The following is a 23,996-nucleotide window of genomic DNA, read 5'->3' as shown; positions in this document are numbered from 1 at the left end:
GTTTCTGAAATATTCAGACCAGTCCATCAGGCACCAACAAACAAAAACCTATCTTCACCATTCTGACGCTAGATGCAGCAGATCGTCTTGCTGCCATGTGATTGGCCGATTAGAAATTTGTGTTAACGAGCAGTTGGTCAGGTGTGCCTAATAGAGTGACCGGTGAGTGTTTTTTCATCTCCACCGGCTTCCATCACGTTTGCCTTCATTCTGAAGACTGATTTACAGGAGAAGCACATTGTGTGAAAACTTTCCAGTAGCTCTGAATTCACCTCCTGACCCAAAGGTCCACATCGAAAAAACACAAAGACACTTCCTTATGACTCCTCCACCAACTTTGATGCTCACTTTTTGGCCTCTGTCTGAGAGGAGGAGAGGGAGGACTCCACACCTCCATCTCACTTCGCTGCAGTATTGATTTGTTTGTTCAGTGCTTGCCCCCCCCCCCCACCTCCTATACCTCCCTTTACTTCCTTCTTTCTATTCTGCTCAGAACAAAAGTGTCCTCAAGTGCCTTGTTGCCTTATGTAACATATACAACCTAAAGCATAGTGATTAGAGGAGTCTGGGCTCTGGGCCCAGAGACTTGGGGAAAACAAGGACTGCTGCACTGCCGATGGGGGAACATTGCTGCTGGCAGCATGAAGGCGAGCCAAAGTCCTTAGAAAACTTCGGAATACTTTCCCTTATTCAGGAAGTGTTTATTGTATGCATGTGATGCCAAAACATATTTCTGCAGGAAAAGCTTTACTTTGAAAACGGCTATAAATTTTGAAAGAGTTCCAGCACTCACAGATTCATTAAAGCATTCCTTCTGGTCAAGCATCTCTCTGAGGGTCTGCAGGATCTTCACACACAGCTTCTCCTCTTTGTCCATAAGCTTCTTGGTGTGTTTGATTAGTCTGGCAAAGAAACACAAGACACACTTTCTTATAATGTAGCCACATACGCAGGGAGACCAGAAAATCTAAAAAAATAAGTCGTGTTTTTTGACTATTTACAGTCTTAGTATAATGTAAATGGAAAATTAGCCTTTTTTATTTAAATTAAGGACTTTTTCACTTTTTAAATAATAAACATGAAGTTAGCTATTAACCAAAAAGCTAGTACGAAGAGTTTTTAAGTTTTTGATTCAAACAGAAAATAATAATATAATAATAAAATAATATGAAAATATTATATTATGAAAAAAAGCACAACAAAAAATAAAAAAAAGTATAACAATTAAAAAAAAAGTGCCCCCCCTCACCCTGACCCACACACAATCCCCAATCCTATTTACACCTCCCACCCCTTTAACTGATAGACAATTATTGGTTTATCTGTTTCTCTTTTTTAAATTAATTATTATATTTTTTCTAATATTTAATTAGTTTATCTAAAACAGTATGTTTTACTTTGCTAGTTTATGTATTTTTAAGTGGTTGTATACATTTTCGTTTTACTGAAATTTGAATTTTCATTTTTTCTTTAAAGTACCTTATGCCTTCTGACTAGAAAGTTTTTTATTAATATTTAAAGATAAAGTTTTTTTCCAAAATATTATATTATATATATTATGTCCTTCTACATCTCCTATAAACATTTATAAGCCATATTTTATGGATTTGTACAGAAAAAAAACTCTGGAAGTTTTTGAAAGTATTTATTTGAAATAAACAAAATTAAATTAAATTAAAATAAATAAATAACTTTTCATTTAATTATAAAAAAGGTTTAAACTAGCTTTTTACATTTTCAGTATATTTCTTTAGAACCTAATATTTTAATTAGATGGCTGGATGATTCACAGCAGCAATTTTAAACTAAATATGCATTTGAAAATTCAAATATGAAAAATGTGATCTATTTTCAAACTTTTATTATTTATTTAGTTATTTTTTATGCTTTAAGTGTCGTGAAATGCAATAATGTAATTTGGACTTCTGATATGTTCACAGGCTTACTTTGACATGAAGATGCCGCTCTCGCAGCGTAAACGTGCATTCTCTGGGAACAGCAGCTCTGGGCTGTAAAGAACGTCGACCAGCACGGAGAACTCCGCCTGAACCCTGGGACTGAACTGCTCCTCAAGAAGGGACACGACCCCCTGTACGTGACAGACAGAGAAATTACTAACTACTGATAAAGATATTGATTTACGACTTTTATTTTGAAATTAAAAAAAGATACATTCCAAGAAATTATATTAATTCTATAAATTACAACGTTCTGAAGAAATATCACACCTGCAGTTTGTCAATTATGTTCTTGTAATCGGGGCCTCCTAGGGGCTCTTTCCGAGGTCGCGAGCGGGCAGATATCCTCCAGTCCTTGGCCGCCCGCTGCACCGTGCTGGTATGGACCTTGAGGGACAGATGGTTGACCTGACTGTCCAGATCGACCGGGATGGCAATGGCACGCGCTTTTGCTGAGGACAGAAAATAAAACGCAAGAAGATGAAATTCTCATACACAAACATAATGCACATTTTTAAATCATTCACAAACTTAGAATTTACTCACCAACATCTGCCAGGGTTTTGATACAACTCTCAACATTGGCCTTCTGAGCAGAGGTGGTCCAGTTACAGTTTGTGAGTCTGAAAGCTGACTGGAGCAGCTTGATGAAGGTAGATTGGTTTGACTGCAAAAGGAAAAGTTCAAATACAAGAAGAGGATGTCTTTTTTTAAAGTCCAAATAAAGTTAGAAAATGCTGCATCTGTGTAGGACCCAGACATCACCTGCAGCACGGAGTGATTTACAGAGAAAGGTGAGCTGAAGAAACCCTTAACGATGCCCATCACCGCGTCGGTCACATACTTCTCCAAGAGTGGGTCGGCATGGTTACGGTCAGTGGTAGTGTTGCACACCTTAAAACAAAAGAGAAAGTCTCAATTATCTGATCATCAGAGCAGACTTCTCCACATTTGTCGTCTCAAAGACCCTGACATGAACACCACCTCATTAGGAGCCAATACATGAAAGGAGTCTTACTGTGGCCATGTCCACTAGGAAGTTATCGAAGAGGTTCCAAATATGGCAGGATGTGTAGATCTCTTTCATTTCAACTTCTGTGTCCACATAGCAGTGATTTACAAAGTTCACGTATGCAGTTTTCACCTAAAAGGGGAAGAGAAGCTTGAAAATGCGTCCACATTTGAGTAAGTTCAAACTAAAACCTTAGGGTTGCTACCTCTGGTACACAGTTCTCTTCCGTGACCACTTTCACGATGTCATCCAGGGGCAGCAGAGAGTTGCATTTCAGCTCAGTGTACACGTTTTTGCCTTCCGTGCAGGCGGCCAGCAGCTCCACCAGCGTGTTGTGATACGCCAGAGGGCCATCCTCGTCAGCGCGCTCCCGCTCAGAGCGCATCAGATCTTTCAGCACTTGAAAGGACGAGCGGTCATTGTAAAACACCAGGACGTCCTCCCCTGCATTCACCAGCTGGAGACAGAGAGGAGCAAGTTCAAGTAGATCATTACAGGGGTGGCTTTGGTTTGTGCCTTCATTTTGAGTCATATTTTTATTTCAATACACTTTTCATTTGCAGACATGACATAATATGGAAGTGTATTGCAAAAAAAAGGGTGATCTGAGTTTTAATTTTGAAAAAAAACACAATAGTATAATAATAATAATAATAATAATAATAATAATAATAATAATAATATTAATAATAGTTTATGTGCTGTGAAATGTCAATTTTTGTTTGTGATGATGAGTTACAGCTGGACTTTTTTTGTTAAATAGGATCCGTCTGTTCTGAGCTATGAGATTTGGGTCAATGTTGATGCATTTGAAGCTGTAGAAACAGGCAGGGATCGTCAATAAAGTGCATACCCCAGACAAACATGATCAATTTGTCAGTAACTCACCATTAAAAATAAAAAAAACATCACAAGTACTCATTATTGTTAAAGCAAACTTCACAGAAATCCTTAATATCATTCCTCTTTCTCTTAAGAGTGAATTAGCGTGTTCAAGTATTGCAAGTCGTTTAGGACTACAACTGTTGTAGTCCTAAATTAAATTAGAGTGAAAAGCAGAAAAAAAATTTGAAAAAATAATAGAAAACAAAAGAAAGCATTAGGTCGAAAAACAAAAATCTCAAAAAACATAAAAAGTATCCAAAAGTTAGAAAGAAATATTTAGAAAAACATAAAACTTGTATCAAAATTCATTTTAAAAATGTATTGAAAAACAGCCTGTGAGCCACAAAGTTGACCACACCCACATTGTGAGCACCTAGTGGAGGCGCACCAGGTTGGTACCCCCAAAAACCACACAAGTTGCCCGCAGGTCTCTTCTAAAAATAGCACAACTCACTTGCGAGCTGCGTCTAAAATTAAATGTTTTTTCTGTTGCTATTTTTTTTTAAATTACACTTGCATTTACATAGATTTAAAAATTAAAACGTCTTAAAAATATGTTCAAGATACATGAACTTTAGGTAAGTTTAGGTGACCTCCGATCTACTCCAGTTCAAAGATAATTTATGTTATTAAATATGCTGCAGATCATCTGAAAATTTAACAATTACTGAGATTATTAAAGTGCTGAATATTGATATTTGTTTCCTAGCTTGTTGATAATTATGGTGAGAAATCAGTGTCTTCAGTAACTACAGATCAACCGTATTTTTTTTTTTTTTTTACTAGAAAAAATAGACCTTAGATTATCGTTTATTTTCTAATACACAAAGTAATTCGATTGAGAATAACCCAATTTTTTGTAATATATTGTTTACACCAAAAATAGAATAAAGATGACCCAGTTTTTTTTTTAAATTAGAATTAAGATCACCTGTTTTTTAACACACAAAAAAAATCAGATTGAAAATCACCCTTTTTTTGCACATAGAAATTAGAGGATCTTCTTTTTGTTTTAATTAAATGCAATACACTTCCATAGCATTACTTTTACATCAATTTAAGTAAATATGAGAAACATTTGAGGATGTTTTCAACTTTCCCGGTTCATTTATGTTCATAACTTGGATAATAGTTTTGAAGTAAAACCAAAAATGAAAGTTTTACCTCTGTCATGACTTTGTCCTGGCATTTCTTCACATACTTCCCATCGGATTTCACAATGGTTTCCAAAAACTTGAGGTATTTGACGTGTCTTCCGTGCGTTTCGATGCAGTGGACGAAGTGATGGACGACGCGGTCGCTGATCTCATTACACAGCTGATAGTTGTTCATAAAGATGTGACGCATCGTCTCAGCTTCCAGCAGCTGGAGAAAAAATGAACTATGATTATTATTTTAGAAGATTATTAACTTTAGTAAACATTACAGCAAAGAAATAATGCATTGTCATAAAAAGAAATATCAACAGACCCCAGGTGTGAGAAAGAGATTGAGATGTTTGTGCAGAAGAACTTGGTTCTGAGGATTTCCTTTGCAGAAGTTCTGCAGAAAAGTGTGAGCCAGCATCATGATCTCCCGCATCTTCTCATCACTCTGAAACACCAAGAAAAACAAGATTTTTTTAAACAACCAATAACCAACATGACATGGATTCAGCTTCACTGGTTTATCATCTACCTGCTCGTACTGGATCTGCAGCAGGTCCAGCACCACAGTATGGGCTCCCATGTTTTTCAGCAGGCGCTGCTGCTGCACTCGGCTCTTCTTACTTTGATTGCACAGTTTCGTGAGCCGCTGCACGATCTAAAGAAAAGGCTAAATTATTCTCCAACCTTATTTTTTATTATACTTTTAATTAGAAAATCCTGTCAATTGAAGAAAAATAAATCACCTCTTTGACTGTGATGTAGTTGTTCTCCTTGTTGGAGTCAATCTGAGGTTTGTTGTCCTCATCCTGTACTGGACTCAGAACAACGTCCTAGTAGAGAAACAACAAAAGAAATAATTTTTAAGAATCGGTATTATAATCCTTTTCAGCCTCCTTTTTTAAATATTGAGAAAAATATGACTAAATAAAGCTTTTTGCTCGGTGTGGGCTTCCAGCTTCCCAAGTTTAAAGGCCACTGTGGGTGAACACCACAGGCTGCAGAAAAGCCAACTTTGGATTATTTTTTTTCCCTCTATCTACCAATTTGAAGAAAAGAAAACGTGTTCTGTAAATATGGCATCCAGGTGTAATCTGTCCTGTGAGCCTCTATTTAGAGTCTGTGCTCAATAACCCTTACAGTTTAATGCAGCGGGGGAGTTTAGAACATTTGATGGCCCAAATGAAAACAGAGAAGTTGATCTGATTCTTTTCTGCTTTGATATAAAAACAGATAATTATCGCAGTGATTTTAAATCTGCAAAAACAAAATTAAGACATCCTGAGTTAAGAACATAAAGAAGAATATTTATAACTAAAAATAATATTTTATGGTCTAAGAGGTTGTAGAATTCAGGTTGCTCAGAATCAGAAATGCAGGATTCCTGCTTCGTTTAAAGAATGATACAAATCACAAGTTTTGGTCATATATGGTTATTAATTCATGCAGTGATCTATTTAACTAAAATAAACATATAAAAACGTAATAAAATCTTGTTCATGAAGTAGAATTAAGTCTGTCAGGTGTAATGTCCCCACTGAGTATAGATGATGGATCCTATCTACCAATTTTTTAGAAATTTTACATTAAGGCTCCTGTCACAAATATGCTTCTATGCAATGAGGGGGCATCGGCAGAATATTCAAGATTTCATGCCGTAGCTTGATATTTTAAATAAATTATTGGCGTGGTCTTGAATGTTGACTGTGGCAGTCTGGCGGGAGTCTGGCGGGAGTCTGGCGGGAGTCTGGCGGGAGTCTGGCGGGAGTCTGGCGGCAGTCTGGCGGCAGTCTGGCGGCAGTCTGGCGGCAGTCTGGCGGGAGTCTGGCGGGAGTCTGGCGGGAGTCTGGCGGGAGTCTGGCGGGAGTCAGGCGGGAGTCAGGCGGGAGTCAGGCGGGAGTCAGGCGGGAGTCAGGCGGGAGTCAGGCGGGAGTCTGGCGGGAGTCTGGCGGGAGTCAGGCGGGAGTCTGGCGGGAGTCTGGCGGGAGTCTGGCGGCAGTCTGGCGGCAGTCTGCCGGGAGTCTGGCGGCAGTCTGGCGGCAGTCTGGCCCACTTTTCATAAACCCCCGGGCTACCGGTTGGCCGGTGGCAATTGATGTGGACAGCCGCAGTCCGGAGACATTTGTCCAGTTATCCAATCAGAGCTACTGACACATACAGTTTTGGCTACCACCGCCCTGTGGCCGCCCAACTGTCGCCAGATTTCGTAATGGAATAATTCCTGCCTGTCACTGGACTGCCACCGTGCCACCTCAAAATGTGCCCGAGCTACCACTGACCGAAGTCAACTTTCAGAGAAAAATCTTCTGGTCGCCGTAAAATTTTGACTTAATCTCAAAACTTACATGACCACTGCGCGTCATGTAAAAATGCGACTGCTGCCTCCTGATTACAAATGCCACCATGTGGCCACCTGCTGAGTTTGATGAGAAACGCATTTAGGTTGTCACACGGTGGGATATTGGGAATTAGTGATTGTAGTCTTTATTGGTCCACAGCCCCTTGGTTCAAATTGACTGACAACATGTATAAACCCAGATCAATTTAGTAGCTAAAACCTTAAAAAAAGAGAAAAAAAACTAACTACTACTCCCTCAAAAAGGAACAGGAATCAGACCTCCAAATGAACAAGAATAAAAAAAATTAATAAAAAGCTGCAAAACTCAATTGAAATGCTTTAGATTATTGTTTTTCCGCTACCTTGTCCTTGCACTATGTTTTTTAATTTTACTTCTAATTAAAAAAATATTATAAACATTATTATTTAATATCTATAACACAGTAACAGATTGAATTGAAGGGGGTAGGAGTTGCACATGTAGGATCTGGATGCAGAATGGCAGTCAAACGCTCAGCAGGACAGTGCACAATACTTCATTGTTGGCCTCTTCGGCCTGCCTGACCCCCAACTCTTCGCTGCTGTAGACTCCGCTCTTCTCCACCCACAACTCAGACTTCTCTACAGTCAGACGCAGCTGGTCCAGATCCGTCTTGATCTGCTTGTAGTTGTCTACATCCTGCTCAGACACCAGCAGCTGGACCTAAAAGAAGAAGACCGAAAATAAACTAAATCAGAAGCAACACTCCCTGCATGAAGTAGTGGAGAGAAAAAACGTTTAATCGACTGGTGGTACCTGCTTGAAGGCCTGCAGCATCTCAGCCCTCTGACTGAAGTGTTTAAAGATGAGCTGCAGTGATCCTGACACCAGCGGCGGATAATCTTGCATGATGAGGTGGATGAGAACCCTCAAAAACGTGCGACCACCCTCCTCGTCCAGCTCCACTGCACTTTGTTCAGAGCTGAAAAATTAAAACACAAGAAAGATTAGAACAGTTAGTAAAACAGAGTTTGAGATCATATTCAAACATAAAACTCCACCAACCTTCCAGCAAACATAGACTCTGCTTTTGCTGCAATCTCACCAATGTCTGGATCGGATGCTGAGAACAAAAAAAGAAAAAAAACGTTAATTTAGGATTGTTTGCACTAATGAACACCAAAATAATGCTAAAAATAAATACTTTAAAGACTCACGAGTTATGAAAGACATTTCAGACATGGACATAGACATGTCAACCATGCTCTTCTCTCCAAACTCTTTCTTGTAGATGGACAACAGATTTGTGATCCTGTAGTCCAACCTCACACTCAGGATAAACTGACCAGACGTAAACAAATCAATTAAAGGGAGAATTTTAATTTAAAAAACCAGAAATGTTTCCTTCAGCCAGTAGGGGATCCTCACCTGAAGGATCTCGATGATCTTCAGCTTTGTGTCCATCACCGTGTCATCCTCGTCGTCGGGCATGATTTGTCCTTTCCCATATCGCAAGGAAGGAGGACTGTCGGGCAGATTGTGGGGCACGCCGCGGCTCATCACCATCTGAGTCATCATTTCTCCAACGCCATGAATCGTTCGCAGGACGTTGTTTCCTGAAGATCATTTTATCATCAATCAATGACTAGCAAATCATCTTTGAGCTATTTCAAAAGCGTTTCCAGTGTTTTTTTTATTACTGGTGCAACAAAAATGTTTTACTCCACATTTGTCAATCTAGCCAGATTTCTATTTCTGCTTTGTTTAATTTTAGTGAATCATTTTACGTTTTACCATGCTTAAATGTGTGTGTGTGGGCGGGGGCTTATGCATATTTTTTTGCGCAATGACTTGCTTTTTGTTTTTAAAATTCAATTAAATTCTATTTCTTTTTAGGTAAAGACCTTTGAGGTGGAAAAGTGCTATACAAATAAAGTTGGATTTTATTTAGTTTAGTTTTACAGAAAAATACCTAAATGCAAGCATCCATATACCCATTAAATAGCCTGAAACTGTAACATTGCATTTTTATGATACTCTTCTGAACTTCTGAACTCCAGGAAGCTCAAACAAAGCAAAAGCAGCTTTGGAAATGCACCAACCGGAGTCTGGACTTTTGTTCAGCTTGCTGATGAGGTTGACTGGATATTGGAAAATGTCCAGGATGGCCAGCAGGGTGCGTGTGAGCCGCAGCAGCTCACTGAAGCTGTAAAACCCAAAGTCAACCAGCTTTCGAGCCAGATTTACCACCTGAAGGGAAAAGGTCAGGTGTTGTTAAAAACACAAAGCAGACGACAATATTGAAAGTTCATCCATCTCGTTTCTTGGCTTCAAAGTATTGCTGGTTACAAGCTTAAAAAAAACAACAGATTTGAAATGTCAGCATCAGTGAACCAACATGTTTGTCTAACAACTCTATTGTAGCTGCAGTGGCTTTGACTGTTATTTTACCTCCAGAGTGAGTTCATTCTTATCTTTATCTCCAAACGGAAAAGACTGGCTGACTACATCTTTGAGATATTCCTCCACAAAATCCATGGTGGTGGCAAATTTCCTCTTCATGTCCTCTCTCGAGCTGTCCGTTGACTCGTACTCATACCTGGAGGGGGTGGGTGAGACAAAAAGCCGTCAAAGCAATATTCCAGCACACAATGTGACGTCTCTGGAGGAGACGGCTCACTCGTTGATGGTGATCGTTGAGGGGATCTCCGTCCAGAGGCGGGCGTAGCGGACCGGAACCACGGACTCCTGCGGGTCGCGGTCTACGTGCATGTGCAGCATGAGGCGACAGAAGGCCGCTCGGAGGTCGTAGGGCAGGCAGTCATCAAACATGCAGCGCAGGATCAGGTCCACGGGTAACTGACTGGAGATCTGGTTGATGGCGAGGTACTGCCGGTCCAAACACATTTTAGCAAAAAGGTTCAGCTGATACCTGCAGAGGAGAGGCACAGACTGGTGACGTTTGTTTTATATGAAACCAGCACTAATCATAATGGAAACGATACAATAAAGTGTCCCAACCTGTAATAGGTAATGTTTTCAACATCCTTTTTGTGGTTAGCCTTGGCGTCCTGGGCCAGGTGGCGAATGGATTTACCGTGAGGCTCCTTGTTGCTGTCAATCCAGTAGAGCCAGACCTCCTCCTCTTCCAACTCCTCCTGCATGGAGGACTCCAGGGTGGCTGGCATGTTAGAGATTAGCCTAACGGGGTTACAGAGGAGGAAAAAAGAAAGAAAGTTTGTAGTAAAGAGAAAAATAAAATTCACAATAACACTGCTGTGTAGAGAGATTCTTTATGTTTAAACACGGTTCAGAGATGAACAGAGATGTGAGAAGCTTTTTGAACTTTCCAAAGCAGCTGGCGTGACTCACTTGGTTTGGAAGAGGATATCGGCATTGCTGGGGTTCAGCATAAATTTACAGATAAGCTCCTGTGTGACGGGGATGGCCATCTTGTTGGACACGCAGAGATCAGACAAATAATCCAGGTATCTGACAAAACAGATTGGACACGGGATCAATAATGTTTACCAAATTGAAGCAGATTGTTGCTCATTCATTCAAGAGAAAATGAAGCTATATAAGTTTGTTTATTAGATTCAACAAACAAGCACAATGTTATGTTCCCAGTTGTCTTTCAATTATGATTATGCTGTTTTTGGCTAAAAAAAAAAAAAAAAAAAAAAAAAAAGAAAAAGTGTCGTTTTAATTAGAAATTCACCTCTGATTTGTGGGAAGGAGTGTTGCAAGTAACCCTGCTCCCACTTCCCATCATCCATTTGCTAACATTAGCTTACAGTCCCTCACTCCCACAGCATAACATTACTGGTGCAACAAGCTATCCAGCTGTACAGTTTGGAGCCAGATGCCAGGCCGAACAAGGAAAACAAAGATGTTCATGGATCTAGATATATATGTGGATGACCCATTATACTTTCTACGTGACAAATAAAATCTTTTTCAAACTGAATTTTTTTCATTTGCTCCTAATTTGCAATGATTTGAATAAAAGAATGTTCAAAAATGCAACTTTAAGCTTAATTTTCTTTATAAGTATCTGCCATCTTTAGAAAAATGCCACAAGAAACATGTTAAAAACACCATTTGATTGGAGAGGATCTTTAAAACGGTCTCACCTGGGTTCTCGGTTGCGCCTCAGCTGGTTAACAAAAGTCTCGATCTCCCTGGCTGTGATGTGTTGCTCCAGCAGTTTGCGGTTGTTGTGCAGCAGTGCAGTGATTGTGTCTTCAGCCAGAATCTCATACCCAATCTGAGACTGCATAATTGAGAATTTTTTGGCAATATATTCCTAAAAGAAAGAAGAAAAAAAGAAAACAGGATTCAGTTTGCAAAGAATAAAGTCAAATTTGCTTGGATTTGACAACTTTATTTGTACTTATACCATGGTCTGGGTGAATACTCGATTCTGATTGGCTGCTGGGTGTGCATTAAAAACTGATAATGCACAGTAATAACGCACACCTAAAAAAGAAGTTCCGGTCACACAGACCAAACGTTCGATATCACTGCGCAGGCTTCTTTAAAACACATTTTCCTTCATTGTCTGGACAAAACAAGCAGTAATGGATGAACTTTCTCTCTGAACTGATGCTTTATTTAACTTATTGTAGCGACCAACATTTATATTCCTCTCCTTTAGTAAGGTAAATTAATATTGACAAATTGGTTATTCTCCTTCTAATAAAACACCACTCGACATGAGAGGTGTAGTCTTCTGTTTCACCACAAGAGGGAGTTTCTCATTTTAGAGCAGCTCAGAAGAACGAACCTGCCGTGAAATGAAACACAGACAGAAGCTGAATATGTTCTAGCTGCTCACTGAAGGATTAACGTCAGAAAAAGAAGAAAAATATCCTAATTTGTCCGGGTCTTTCTTTCAAAACAGCGACACTTTACCGCTGCAGCTGAGGTCTGTAACGGCTTCAGGCTTCATGCCGTGTTCCATGTCACCGTGACAACAAACCGCATCACGGATGATCAAATAGTCCGCTTTGTGTGAAAAAATGAGAGAATAAAGTACTAAATATTGATTAAATGTTTATTTATTTTGTAAAGACCATGGTATAAGCGGGATAATACCCTCCGAAGAGTGCATTATGAGAAATTAACGCACTTCACGGAGGCAACCGTCCTCCGCTTCGCGTCGGACGGTTTAGGCCTCCGCGTCGTGCGTTAATTTCTCATAACGCACACTCGGGTATTATCCCTTACATATAAAATGTATTAATATTTGTATAATAGAAGACATAAAATAGAGGATTTATTTAGTAATAATTTTCGGTCTTAAATATTTTTTTTGTTAGCCTTATGTCAGTTATAACAAGCTAAATGTTGTTAAAAGACAAAATAAAATCAAGTTTTTTGATTCAACAACTACATTATTCGTGTTTCCTATTTTTTTTCACCCTGACAAACAGCAAATTTATTTATTGGACATTTATGAATTGGAAGCTGTAACTGGATTTTGTCTGGGAATAAATAAAATTCCTACAAACCTGTCCTGTAATCCAATAAATCACCTAAATATAATTCACCACAATGACAATCTTGGCAAAATATGAGAAAGAAGAGATTACACCACTTCTACTTTTATCTTTTAGGATGACAACCTCATGATTAATTGTAAAAAGAAGTATGACTTCATTAAGTTGCTATGATACCTGAAAAACGCAGTTCCTCCCCATTACCTGAATGCTCCACATTCATTTTCCTTTTCGATTGAGGATCAATAAAGTCCATCCATCCATCAGCCTGTTAGCCAAACGCTAATACATGCGCACTCAAAAAGGTCACACCCGTCACTAATTACCAAAGGGCATTCTGTTTGAAGCTCAGTAATGCTACACATCCTCTCGATCCCACACAAAAAGTATTTGTCAATGTTTCTTCCAGCCCTTTTCGTGATCAAATACACTCTAGTCACCTGTTGTGTTTCAAGAATTTAATGAAAAATATAGTGTAAAACTTCTATTGTTCCTTAAACACTATTTTTTTTTAAAATGTTTATTAAAAATCCAAATTTTTTTACTGATTTAGAGCTATGGAGAATATGAAGGATCTCATACCTGATTTTTCCGATAGTCCTGTTGGGAATGTCTCAGCACTCTGTAGCAGAGTTTCAGGATGTACTTGATGTGAGCGTATCTCTGATCTCCCAGCTGCTCCAGCTTGAGCATGGGGCCTTCACCGTGATCTGTAAACGGAGCCTTCAGAATGCCAAATATCTGGAGAACAAAAAAAGAACAGATCACATCAAACCGCTGAAGTACCTATAGACCACAGCAGAGCTTGAAAACTCTTCTTCAATCTCTACCTGGGCAAGGATGTTTTGCTCCCTCATGAGTTTCTGCCTCTCTCGGTTGGGTGACGAGGTGGCCACGGACAGAACATCCTGTCCGTTGTTTGGTACCACACACACAAAGAAAACCAGATCCTCCAGCAGCTTGGTCACAAACCTGAAGATGAAATGTCAGCTGAAATCCTCGCACAACGAATGTAATCTTCCTTCTGATTTCCTCGTACCTCCTCTCATTCTGGGGAAGGTTATCATTCTGGATTTTCTTCACCGTCGCTTCCAAAACCTTGCTGGCATCATTAGCAAAGTCCAGGTCTCGAACTTCGGACAGCGGAACGGACACAATAGCAAAAGCTTCTTTGTCTTCTTTATTGCGGCAGGTTCCAATCTGACCGAAAAACGACGCAAGTAAAACATCAGCTTACCTTTAAATTGAGCTGATAAGGCCGAGTGTTCATACCTTAAGCATAACAGGCCGCTCCTCGTCTGCATCAATGGGGAAGTTGGTGCTGGTCACCCAGGTGTTGGTGCACAGATGTCGAAGTCTGACATAGGAGTTTCTGAGGAAGGATAGAAGCAATACTTTACAGCTGATGAGTTCAAGCAATGACAAACTCCCAAAAACTGTTAATTGGAACCAGTGACCCTTCCCCACATTTGTGAAATTCAGCCAATTCTGAGCTGGTAACTAACTTAAAAAGACATGAACTTAAAAAACGAAAACAACACATGACCTGAAGTCAAAATTGAAATTATTTCTTGTTTTATTAGATTTTTTAATATCAACTGTTGGAAGGACTCAGCTCCAGATGAGAGACTGACCTGGGAACAGGACAATCCGTCCGCTGCAGGGTGGTGGGGTCCAGCTCGAAGAGGGAAGCAATGTCACTTCCTGGAAGAGAAACCAGGGTGTAGGCGATCCTCTCTGCTGCCTGATGTTTCCTTTTGGAGTACACCGCATCGGTCTCATTCTGCAAACCATCACACAGAAGTTTGAGAAAAATGAAGCTCAAATAAAGTTCAGATGAGTATCAATATCCCAGCAATAATCAGGTGAAAACTAGATTAAAAATATTACAGCAAAACCCCAGCTAAAATGTTCGTTTTATATACAAAACTACTAAAGAGCATAATAATTGAATTAAATGAATTAAAAGTTGAAGAAATATAAACACAATTTAGTGTTTCACAGATTTTCCGACAATCAAAAACTCAATCCATCTAAGATTCCTCTTGAACATCCACAGCTTCAGGTAAAAAAAAAAAAAAAAATGACTTTGTTAACTCAAATCACAGAAGTATCACATGAAGGGCTTTTTCACCTCATCACTAATGTTTAAAAAAGTCATGGACAGAAATGTTTTGATGGGGAAAAAAAATACATGTTTACTGTCAACATGGAAAAAAGAAGCAGCCCTAACACTGAGCCCTGTGGAACCCCAAAAGTCAGAAGTGTTGTGACAGATTTAAAAACAGAAAGACTAATACATTTTGTTGTCCACCAAAAAATATTTAAAACCATGATAATGTGGTACCACAAAACTCAATGTTTTAAAACCCTCTGCACAAAATCCAAGCCTCAAAGTCCCACTCAGAACAAATTCAGATTTATTTTCAAAGTGATCTCAGTGATCTTTTCTATCGAAAAGAAAAAAACAACAACAGCAGGAATCTGGTCCTCCAGGTTCTTTGTTTAAAAATCTTATACTGGAAATCCAGCAAAGTCACATGATCTGGCGTGTCAGTAGCCTGGAGGAAGTTATTAAAAACTCTAGAGAAGACTTGGAGTAGATTAACCAGACAAGCAGTGCTCTTCAGGTAAGATCAACATATTGGCAGCTTGAACTTGTTCCAGAGATTCTTTTGAAATTCACTATAACTTGAACCTGCTGCGACACATTGGAGCCATTGGAAGAACGCAGTACATGAGGTATTCAGAGGAATCCAAAACGTATTATGAATGGTGTTCTGAGAGTTTTTAACATGTTCTTGTGGCATTTTTCTCTTGATTGAGGACATGCATAAGGGAAATTAGGCCTAAAAATTACATTTCTTGATTTATTCAATTTGTTATGAATCAGGAGCGGACAAAAATGCATTTAATAAAAACGTAAAACTGTGATGTTAGTTATTACAGCAATTCTGATTTTGCATAAAACTGACATAATCATAATTAAACAATCAGTGGGAACACTTTAAAAACAGATGAAAAGGTGATTGGGGTGGGACTTGAAGCGACTGTAGTTATATTATAAAAGGTAAGCTCTTGTCACAGCTTCTTAACCACAAAAGTGTAGCCACATCGACTGCAGCAGGAGGCAGATGCAGCTGCCTCCAGCGGGGCTGATTCCTCTGCCTGTTCCCTGCATGTCAATGGGAGGCTCCCCAGAGCTGCCTCCTTCCTCTCCATCCTCCCACCACCGCTGGTGACTCACCCCACCAGCTTAGCACAAGCGAACAGAGACGAGCAGACAGCACGTCTGCCTCCCCTCCATCCCCACTCGCTGGGTACCCCCCGCCCTCCCTCCCACCCTCGCTCGCTCAGACGTTATGTAAGGAGCCCCTTGTGTGTCTGAAATCCAGCATGTGCAGGAGAAAGTGAGAGAGCTCGGATGCGTCTTGCTGGAATACAAATGTGCCGGGCAGCTCTAGAGCTGAAAGAAAAGTCTGAATATAGATTGGGTTTGGCGGAGTTGGTGTGAGCTTAGAAGTCGGGAGAATGCTGAGTTAGAACTGTAGCAGGGGTATTACATAACCAGAGCCTGATTAGAGTAAAAAGGGGTTGAAGTCTGAACTGCTGTTTCTAGGAAATACTAACTATTGCATCACTCTTTTGTATTGCTTCTCTTCAGGCTCATTTAGACCACTCTACGCTTCGAAATACGATGTTACTCAAGTTAAAAAACGCCATAAATTATATTTATGGTTCATAGCATAAATAAGCTGTTAATAATTAACAGTGTAATGTCCCAGTTTGGAGGCAGGTGATGGGAAAATGTGCTGGACTGACTGACTCACCTCTCCTTTGGACTCAACTGAGCAGTCTTTGAATTCAGGGTTTTCCTGCAGAGAAATGAAACAGTCAGCAACATGCCATCCACAGAGCTCTGCTGACAGCCCTGCAGCTATGATGGCTAAATCTTTACAGCAGGAAAGGATGGCGAATGGCAGGAGGATACTGCCATCTACAGCACATTATCCACAATCCCACTCCAAGTCTCAAAACTTGACTTTAATGCAATAAAATAAATTAGTTTAGGATGCTCTTCTAAAATGATCCGTCATTTGACAAACACAAGCTGAGGGGGAGACGCACTTCAGCTGCCAGGTAATTCCCGGTTGCCAGGTGCTTGAATCGGAAAAGGCTGTTCCACTGGCCGGCTCCTCCCCTGCACGGGTCATAATGCACGACCTGTGATAACACAAAACCAGGAGAAATTAAAAATAAAATGAATTATCCTTCAAAAAAGCTGTTTGGTGAGCGCCTCAAAAGAAAAAATCTAATTTTACAATTTCTAAAACTGACATTTTGGCTGGAATTTGAGAAAAAAATGCAGATTTTTCTACTTATTAGATGAAAAATGAAGATTAGTTTAAAAGATTTTATGTTTGGCATACATATTTTTTAAAACAGCCGTATAACAGAACTAAAAATTGCTGAAGACATAAAAAAGTAAAGGGAAAAGTAAAAGATTTTTTTAATTAAAAAACAGAACAATCTAGTATTATCCAAACAGAACCACATTGATTTCCAATTAAAGGTAAAAATTACAAGTTGGGTATGTCGAATATTACTTAAAATAAGATCAACAATACAAAAACACGATGTTAAAGTAGGAAATCCATCCAAAAGACACAGTTAGCCTAAATTCTCTGAAAAAAACTGCATTTGCAATAAAATTTACGGTTTTTTTAACAAAGTTTAACGAAATCTGTTGAATCTTTTTAAATTTAGAAAAACATTTGGTGCTAAAAATACATTTTCTTTACAATTTGTCATTTAGCTTTTATTTTTATCCAATGCAACCCAGAAAATAAATTCAACAACATAGAAAATGAAGTACCAAACAAGCCAAAAGAATGCTGAACTTTGTTGCTTTGCTGGAGAAAAAATGTTTTTAAAGACATTTATTTTATAAGTAGCATAAATGTGCAAAAGTTTTAAATGAACTGAAGCACGAGAATAGATTTAATAAAATAACAAAACAGTTTAATACTTGAGTGGTTAAAACAACTAAAATAAGCTAAAAAAGTGAGAAAAAAAGAGAATAATCGTATTGTTTTTTTAATACAAGCCCAGTATTCTCACAAACAAATGCTGACTCAGCATTTAATTATTTGGGTATAAACAAAAACTCTTCCAAAGAGCTTTTTCTAGATTTGCATAGACAGTGAATCTGTCTAATCCTGTAATACAAAACAATAAACTTCACCATTTGTCCTCTTAAGTAAAACAACACATATCACACATATTCCTACTGATTTGATCAGCTGAAAAGCAGGTTTAGAAACATAAAATCACCAAACATTAAATTGCAATATCTGAAATGTGAGACTGAATTCTGTTGCAAAGAAACAGGCAAAAACAGGAACTGGAAATACCTGCATGCTGATAACGGGGAACACGCAGCACAATAGACGGCATTACAAAAAAGGGGGCATGTTGTTAGACTTTTTACAGAAAAGGGACGCTGTGTTTCAAAATAAAAATGTTATTTCATCCGTCGAACAGTCTCGACGTAAATGATGAAAAACAGCATTTTAATACATGCGAAAAATATATTCTTTAACTTTAGCTTTTTGTGTTTAAACACTTAATCTTTAAAGCTTTTTTTTTTTTTTTCCAAATCAAGGATGCCTTAAGATAACGCCAAAAATAAAAAAATAATTGCTGGTGTAATCTGCAAAAATATTTGGGTACAAGAACTTTAATGAACCTAAAAAAATGGACAAAGAGATGAAGAAATTGCACGTATGAGGTTTAAGAAAATTTCAATAAACAGCAGCTGGAAATAACACAATTTCAACAATAAATATCTGAATCCTGAGCAAACTTTTACATTTTAGAAAAGCTCAAATAATTTAAATACCCCAGAATCTCAATATTTTGCAAGTATCTTCAGATGAATAAACCAAAAACAGAGTTTGAAAAAGTCATTCTGATTTACCTCGACTTCCCACAATGCCTTGGAGCTGGTGGCTGAGGTGGCCGACTGGCGCAGCGTTGTTCTGAGAAAGACGTGCTGCTGCTTCTTGTAATCATCACAGGTTAGAAACTTCTCCTGCTCAGCATGGAACAGCCTCACCACATCTCCCTGGGACGCAAAAATCAAAAAATGATTGATCAACTTCAACAGACCCGGAACAAATATTTGAAGAAGAGGAGATTTGAAAGAACTGACCCCCTTCAGAACGTCCTCCCTGTAGTCGCTGAACTTCATGAACAAAGTCACTTTCCAGCTGGTGTTGCAGTTAACAGCATTGACCTGCAGCATGAAAACAATCGTAAGAGACGACAAATCTGCTATTAAATCAGATCAAATATAAAGATAAAAAAATAATAATCCCACCTCCTTGCAGCCAGGGTTATCTAAGAGCTCGATGTTGCTGGCGTGAAGCGGCTGTCCTGCATTCACCGGCATCAGGACCACCTTGTCTCCAACCACAACCTTAAAGCAAAGCCAGCAGAATGAAACAGGAGACACAACTTCTGACACTTTAAAACAATGAAGTAAACAGTGAAAGTGCATCCGTGCAAAGAGTGTTTAACAACTGATCATCTTCTTCCTTGTGTGGAGTTTTCACTCATATCTCAGAGGATATGAATCCAGCACAACCGGACAGTGACATAAAAACAGTGTTGCTGTGGCACTGCATGCTGTCCAACACAAGACGTAGCAGACTGTTCAAGGTCAACCGCACTCAGGCACGCTGTGGCTGCACGAAACGCTTTCCAATGCAGTGCTGGGAGCTCCATTCACAAGACACTCTCAAATTACACATGCATTTCAGAGAGGTGCTGCATTCATGCTCGCCAACGTGTTTTCTGCTGATCTTCACCACATGCACAACCATGAGCTATACCTTCAATCATAGGATGCTAAAGCCAAAAGGAAAAGGACAAAATCAGAAAGGTTGCTGGGACCAGGAAACCACTGTAGGTAGACAGGAATCCCAAAATTTGATGTTTGAAGTAAAAGGGAGTCCAGAGGTGAAGGGGGGAGACATACGTTGTCGCCTTCGCTGCGCAGCTTCCAGAAGGGCTGGATGTAGAACCAGGAACCCTCATTTCCAGCAGAGTCCAAGGAGACGCGCATGGCATTTTTCTCCAGCAACGCAGGCAGACGCTTGTTCACAGTCAGGTACTTGTTACTTTTTATGTGAAGAAGCTGTTTAAAGAAGAAAAGACAAATAATCACACAAGTAGAGACAATTGTTTTATTCAAAAATAAAAGTGAGGATTACAGCTTTCTTTCCTAAAAAGGCTTAAAATGTAGCTAAATAGTTCCTAGTTGTATTATTATAAGTCTTTTCAGCTGCTTAATGATGACAAGGTGCTGCTTTATAAGTTCTGTTTCCACCTTAAAATCCCACTCCGCTTTTAACCTATTTTAAAAGCGTCTTTTGCATCAGCATCACATCTATGAGATTTTTCCATTTTTAGTCAGAAATTAACTTTTTAAGAATAATCTTCTTTTTAAATGCATTTTAAAAATGCCACAAGAACATGTTGAAAACACCAAAAACTATATTGTCTTGAAGGTGTTTGTCTTCTACAGTGATGTCGGTTTAACAGGTATCAAACAATCAAAATAATCAGAATATTTTAAAATATTTTAGATCTTTATTTAAAAAAACTGAGCATGTGAAAGATTGATAAAATTCTAAACTGGTTAAGCACCCAAAACATTCAGTCTACATTTGATAAATATTTGAAGCTCAAGTTTACTTAAGTTAACAACGAGATATATCAGATATTGAATGACATGCAGCTAAACAAGAACTTTTAAAACACACTGTGTCCCGCATGCAACCTGACACCAGAAGTAAAGGTGCACTCTACCTGGATGACGTTACTGTACTTGACGACGTCTCCGAGGACCTTCTTGTTCTCAGTTTCATTCTGCTTCTGCTCCAGCTCTGCTGCATGCTGGGTAAGAAAACAGAAACATTAAGCTCAAATTTAGATGTGGATTGTAAGATTAAAAATAAAAAAACAGGGTATACCTGCAACTTTTTAAACAGATCTCCTTGTGTGTTGTTGTTTCCTTGTTTTCCTTGTTTGGCCTTCCAGAATTGTTTCTGGGCCGAGTATCTGTTCATCGGACATACCTTGAAGAGGCAATCTGCAGAAGAAGAGAAGCAATCTAATAAACCTGAACATTCACTTCCATAATCTGATGCATCAGTATAACTTTCACACCTCTGAACTTTTTGGGTGGATTGCTGAGGTCTCCAGCATCGGGTTGAAGCACACATCTGTCATCAACCAGCCTGCAGGGATAAATACAAAAAATATTTAAATACTTTCATTATTTTATGGCTTTTAAAACAGGCATTTGTGGTTGACAAACTCCACACTCATATGCAAATAAATAATTTTATTTTAGAACCATTTGAATATGTGGTCTGGTGAATCCCTTACACCCCCCCCCCATGATGTGTTTTCAATGTGAGAGTCTCTTTTTCCTCTCCCATCCGTCTGCTGAGCTTCTCCAAACAGAGCTTTAGCTTGGTTTTCATTGGTCGGGAGATCAAGTTCATTTAGAGGAGAGCAAATACAGCAGAAAAGCAGAAGTTGTGTTGCTGTTCAAGAGAGAGGATGGAAGAGAAGCCTCGATGGAAGGCTCGGCGGTTACAACCTGAAGAGGAAACCATGTGGTTTCTGTTTAAGGATGATTAGAAAGAAAGCCCCGAGGAGGCCCCATTCAGCCAGCACCTTCTTCTTCTTCCACATGGTTTATGCTTTCGATTGGTAAATGCTTATAACTATAGCGGATGGTGACATTAGATTTACATTAAATCATGCGTGCTTTTATTTATCCAAATGAGGTGAACGAAGCCAATATTGACTCAGTCAATATCATGCACAAAATGTAAAGAACTATTTAAGGGTTGATGAAATACTAAAACAGACCTAATACGTACATTAAAAACTAATTTAACTTGAGTAATGATTTAGTAGATTTTTTTATTTAAATTCTGCTTGGATATATTTTTAGTGAAAGACCCAGTTTGGGGTTCTTGATCTTCAAACACCCAAACCTATTTCCTGTATTTCAACAGCCTTGCTGACTTATTTTTTGTGGCTTTTCTCTGATCCCATGGAGTCGTCGGATGAAGCAGCTCCATTAGTGTGTTCCAAGGTTCTCAGTGGCAGCCACAGTGACCATGTGGATGTTTCTGCCAGCAACCCAGGAGAACAGAACCGGTGGACTTTGAGGAACATCACGCACAGAATGGATCAGGTTGTTGGTAATCTTTGGCAGATCATTAGATTCCAGCTGTTTCAGGCCTTACGCAATTGTGACTAAAGGATCCTCGATAGAATTTCATGCTATCATGGCTCTTTGATACCTGACTTGTCCACCAGTAACTACCAGCTCTTCAGACTGACTGTCTTTCTGTTTTGCCCTTTAAGGTGCCATCATAGTTCTTCACAACCTTCTTGAAGCTCCTCAGAACCAGAAGCTGGCATGAACATCCTCTTGCGTTCTTTCAACTCGTCCCTGCGAGGCTGTTTGTTGGTGAATGCTGGATCTGGACAGAGTGGTCCTATTCTTTGCTTTTGCTAGCATGACCAAGAAGGTTCGATGATGGGTCGAACACTGATATATGCAACCAGTCAGGTGCAAGCAGATGTAGTTGTCCCAGAGGTGAATCTCAGGCTGGAACTGCTGATGAGTTCAAGAACCTTCTCTAGATTGTGGGATGTTGTCAAAAGCGAGAGTGAAATGAATTTTTAGGCGTTGGTGAGGTCGAGTCAGAGAGTCTTGAAAGTCTTGATTTTCTCCCAACTCCCAGATCAGCTGTATAACCGCCCCTGTGTGCTCCAAACAGTCCAGCATGCCTGGAACTCCTCTCTTCTGCACGATGGTGCCAATATAGGCATTCCTCAGGAGGCACTCGGTCAGATTTTACCCTCAATGCGGAACATTGAGGCTAAAATCTCCTCGTTGGGTATCCATACAACTGCAAGTTTCAAACACTTGGCTACCTTTACACCCTCCACAATCTCTCCATGAATTCAAATAAAAATCTACTTCAACATAATCAGTTATGTAGAAACAGAACTTTAGAAGTTAAAGCCTCTTTTGTAGAGTTCATATCCCACCATCATGGTTACAGAACTGAAGGTTCTGATTGTGATCTGTTGCTCCGTGATGCGTGAACCATCAGTCGCCGTTTGTTGACAGAGAACAACAGTCCTGGAGAGGTAGTAGCTCTGGAGGAGGAAGTTCATGTAGGAAGGTGCTTCATACCAGCACCAACAGGTGAGTTGCAGCGAGGAGCAAAGCTTTTGGTTACAGTTTGAAGCAAAAAACATAAAAATAAATGTAAAAAAAGGGAAGTAACTGGAGTCATGTCAGTTCATGAAGCAGCAGCTAGGTGGCTTGTTTAAATTTCACTATTAGATACATCTAGGAAATTCTATGAATAAATGGAAGTGTGGTTTTTGATTGACAGTTAGCATAATTCTAAGAAACGTTTCTATTTCACTTTTTCAGAAAGTGTGGGAATGATTTTTAAACAAATTGATCAAAGTGGAAAAGACCAAAAAAAGGCCCAAAAATGGTATCAAATGGCTCAAATGCCTGGTACACAAAGAAACCACAGTTTGTCCATTTTCATGAGTTCATTAAGTTACACACATACAGAATAGTGCATTCCTAAAGATAAGGTCATGATCAAAAAAAAATCTTCATATCAAGGCATAAAAATAACTTATATAAGTCAGTGAGAGTTTCACTCAAACAATATTGGTTAAATACTTCTTTAACTCTAAGGTTAACTATTTTTTTCAACATTTGACTATAGATCTTATAATAATTTAGCCCGAATGGGAATAAACATAGAATAGCATTTTAAACACTTCTCTCTATATGCAAATAGAGCAATAAATTAGCACATTCAAAAAACTGAACTTTCATATGACCTTTAAAATGGGATCTATAAACAGATTTTAAAGGATTTAGAAAATTCTATTTCAATTAGAAAAACTAACTCCTCAGAGATCAGCAAGATTTCCTCAAATCCAACTAGAAGTTGTTGCTTTTTGTTGTTAGTTGGGTGGATGTTTTTACAGATGAAAAATAACTAAATTGTCTTTTAATTGGTCTTATAGAAGATAACCAACATTTT

General features: G+C 39.0%; 1 protein-coding gene across 2 annotated transcripts in view; it reads right to left on the bottom strand.

Annotated features, from left to right (window-relative positions):
- itpr2 (inositol 1,4,5-trisphosphate receptor, type 2) overlaps positions 1-23,996 on the bottom strand; it is a 66,249-nt gene that overhangs the window by 39,162 nt on the left and 3,091 nt on the right. The window contains exons 2-37 of one of the 2 annotated variants that reach the window (XM_024281735.2): positions 21,058-21,128; positions 20,862-20,980; positions 20,698-20,784; positions 19,865-20,023; positions 19,205-19,303; positions 19,037-19,120; positions 18,803-18,949; positions 16,951-17,046; positions 16,653-16,697; positions 14,457-14,605; positions 14,095-14,194; positions 13,862-14,022; positions 13,653-13,794; positions 13,405-13,563; positions 11,455-11,627; positions 10,691-10,810; positions 10,340-10,519; positions 9,999-10,250; positions 9,770-9,917; positions 9,421-9,568; positions 8,747-8,934; positions 8,536-8,659; positions 8,384-8,441; positions 8,135-8,300; positions 7,874-8,041; positions 5,747-5,833; positions 5,533-5,658; positions 5,326-5,448; positions 5,020-5,220; positions 3,176-3,427; positions 2,977-3,102; positions 2,724-2,852; positions 2,505-2,625; positions 2,229-2,410; positions 1,947-2,089; positions 794-902 (exon numbers count right to left, since the gene is read on the bottom strand). In XM_024281735.2, coding sequence (XP_024137503.1) covers positions 794-902; positions 1,947-2,089; positions 2,229-2,410; positions 2,505-2,625; positions 2,724-2,852; positions 2,977-3,102; positions 3,176-3,427; positions 5,020-5,220; positions 5,326-5,448; positions 5,533-5,658; positions 5,747-5,833; positions 7,874-8,041; positions 8,135-8,300; positions 8,384-8,441; positions 8,536-8,659; positions 8,747-8,934; positions 9,421-9,568; positions 9,770-9,917; positions 9,999-10,250; positions 10,340-10,519; positions 10,691-10,810; positions 11,455-11,627; positions 13,405-13,563; positions 13,653-13,794; positions 13,862-14,022; positions 14,095-14,194; positions 14,457-14,605; positions 16,653-16,697; positions 16,951-17,046; positions 18,803-18,949; positions 19,037-19,120; positions 19,205-19,303; positions 19,865-20,023; positions 20,698-20,784; positions 20,862-20,980; positions 21,058-21,128 — 4,942 coding nt within the window. The remainder of the gene's footprint in view (positions 1-793; positions 903-1,946; positions 2,090-2,228; positions 2,411-2,504; positions 2,626-2,723; positions 2,853-2,976; positions 3,103-3,175; positions 3,428-5,019; positions 5,221-5,325; positions 5,449-5,532; positions 5,659-5,746; positions 5,834-7,873; positions 8,042-8,134; positions 8,301-8,383; positions 8,442-8,535; positions 8,660-8,746; positions 8,935-9,420; positions 9,569-9,769; positions 9,918-9,998; positions 10,251-10,339; positions 10,520-10,690; positions 10,811-11,454; positions 11,628-13,404; positions 13,564-13,652; positions 13,795-13,861; positions 14,023-14,094; positions 14,195-14,456; positions 14,606-16,652; positions 16,698-16,950; positions 17,047-18,802; positions 18,950-19,036; positions 19,121-19,204; positions 19,304-19,864; positions 20,024-20,697; positions 20,785-20,861; positions 20,981-21,057; positions 21,129-23,996) is intronic. The other variant, XM_024281737.2, reaches the window with a different exon arrangement.

This window comes from Oryzias melastigma, linkage group LG6 (genome assembly GCF_002922805.2).
Source record: "Oryzias melastigma strain HK-1 linkage group LG6, ASM292280v2, whole genome shotgun sequence".
Lineage (NCBI taxonomy): Eukaryota > Metazoa > Chordata > Actinopteri > Beloniformes > Adrianichthyidae > Oryzias > Oryzias melastigma.
This window is presented reverse-complemented; position numbering and strand designations above follow the sequence as displayed.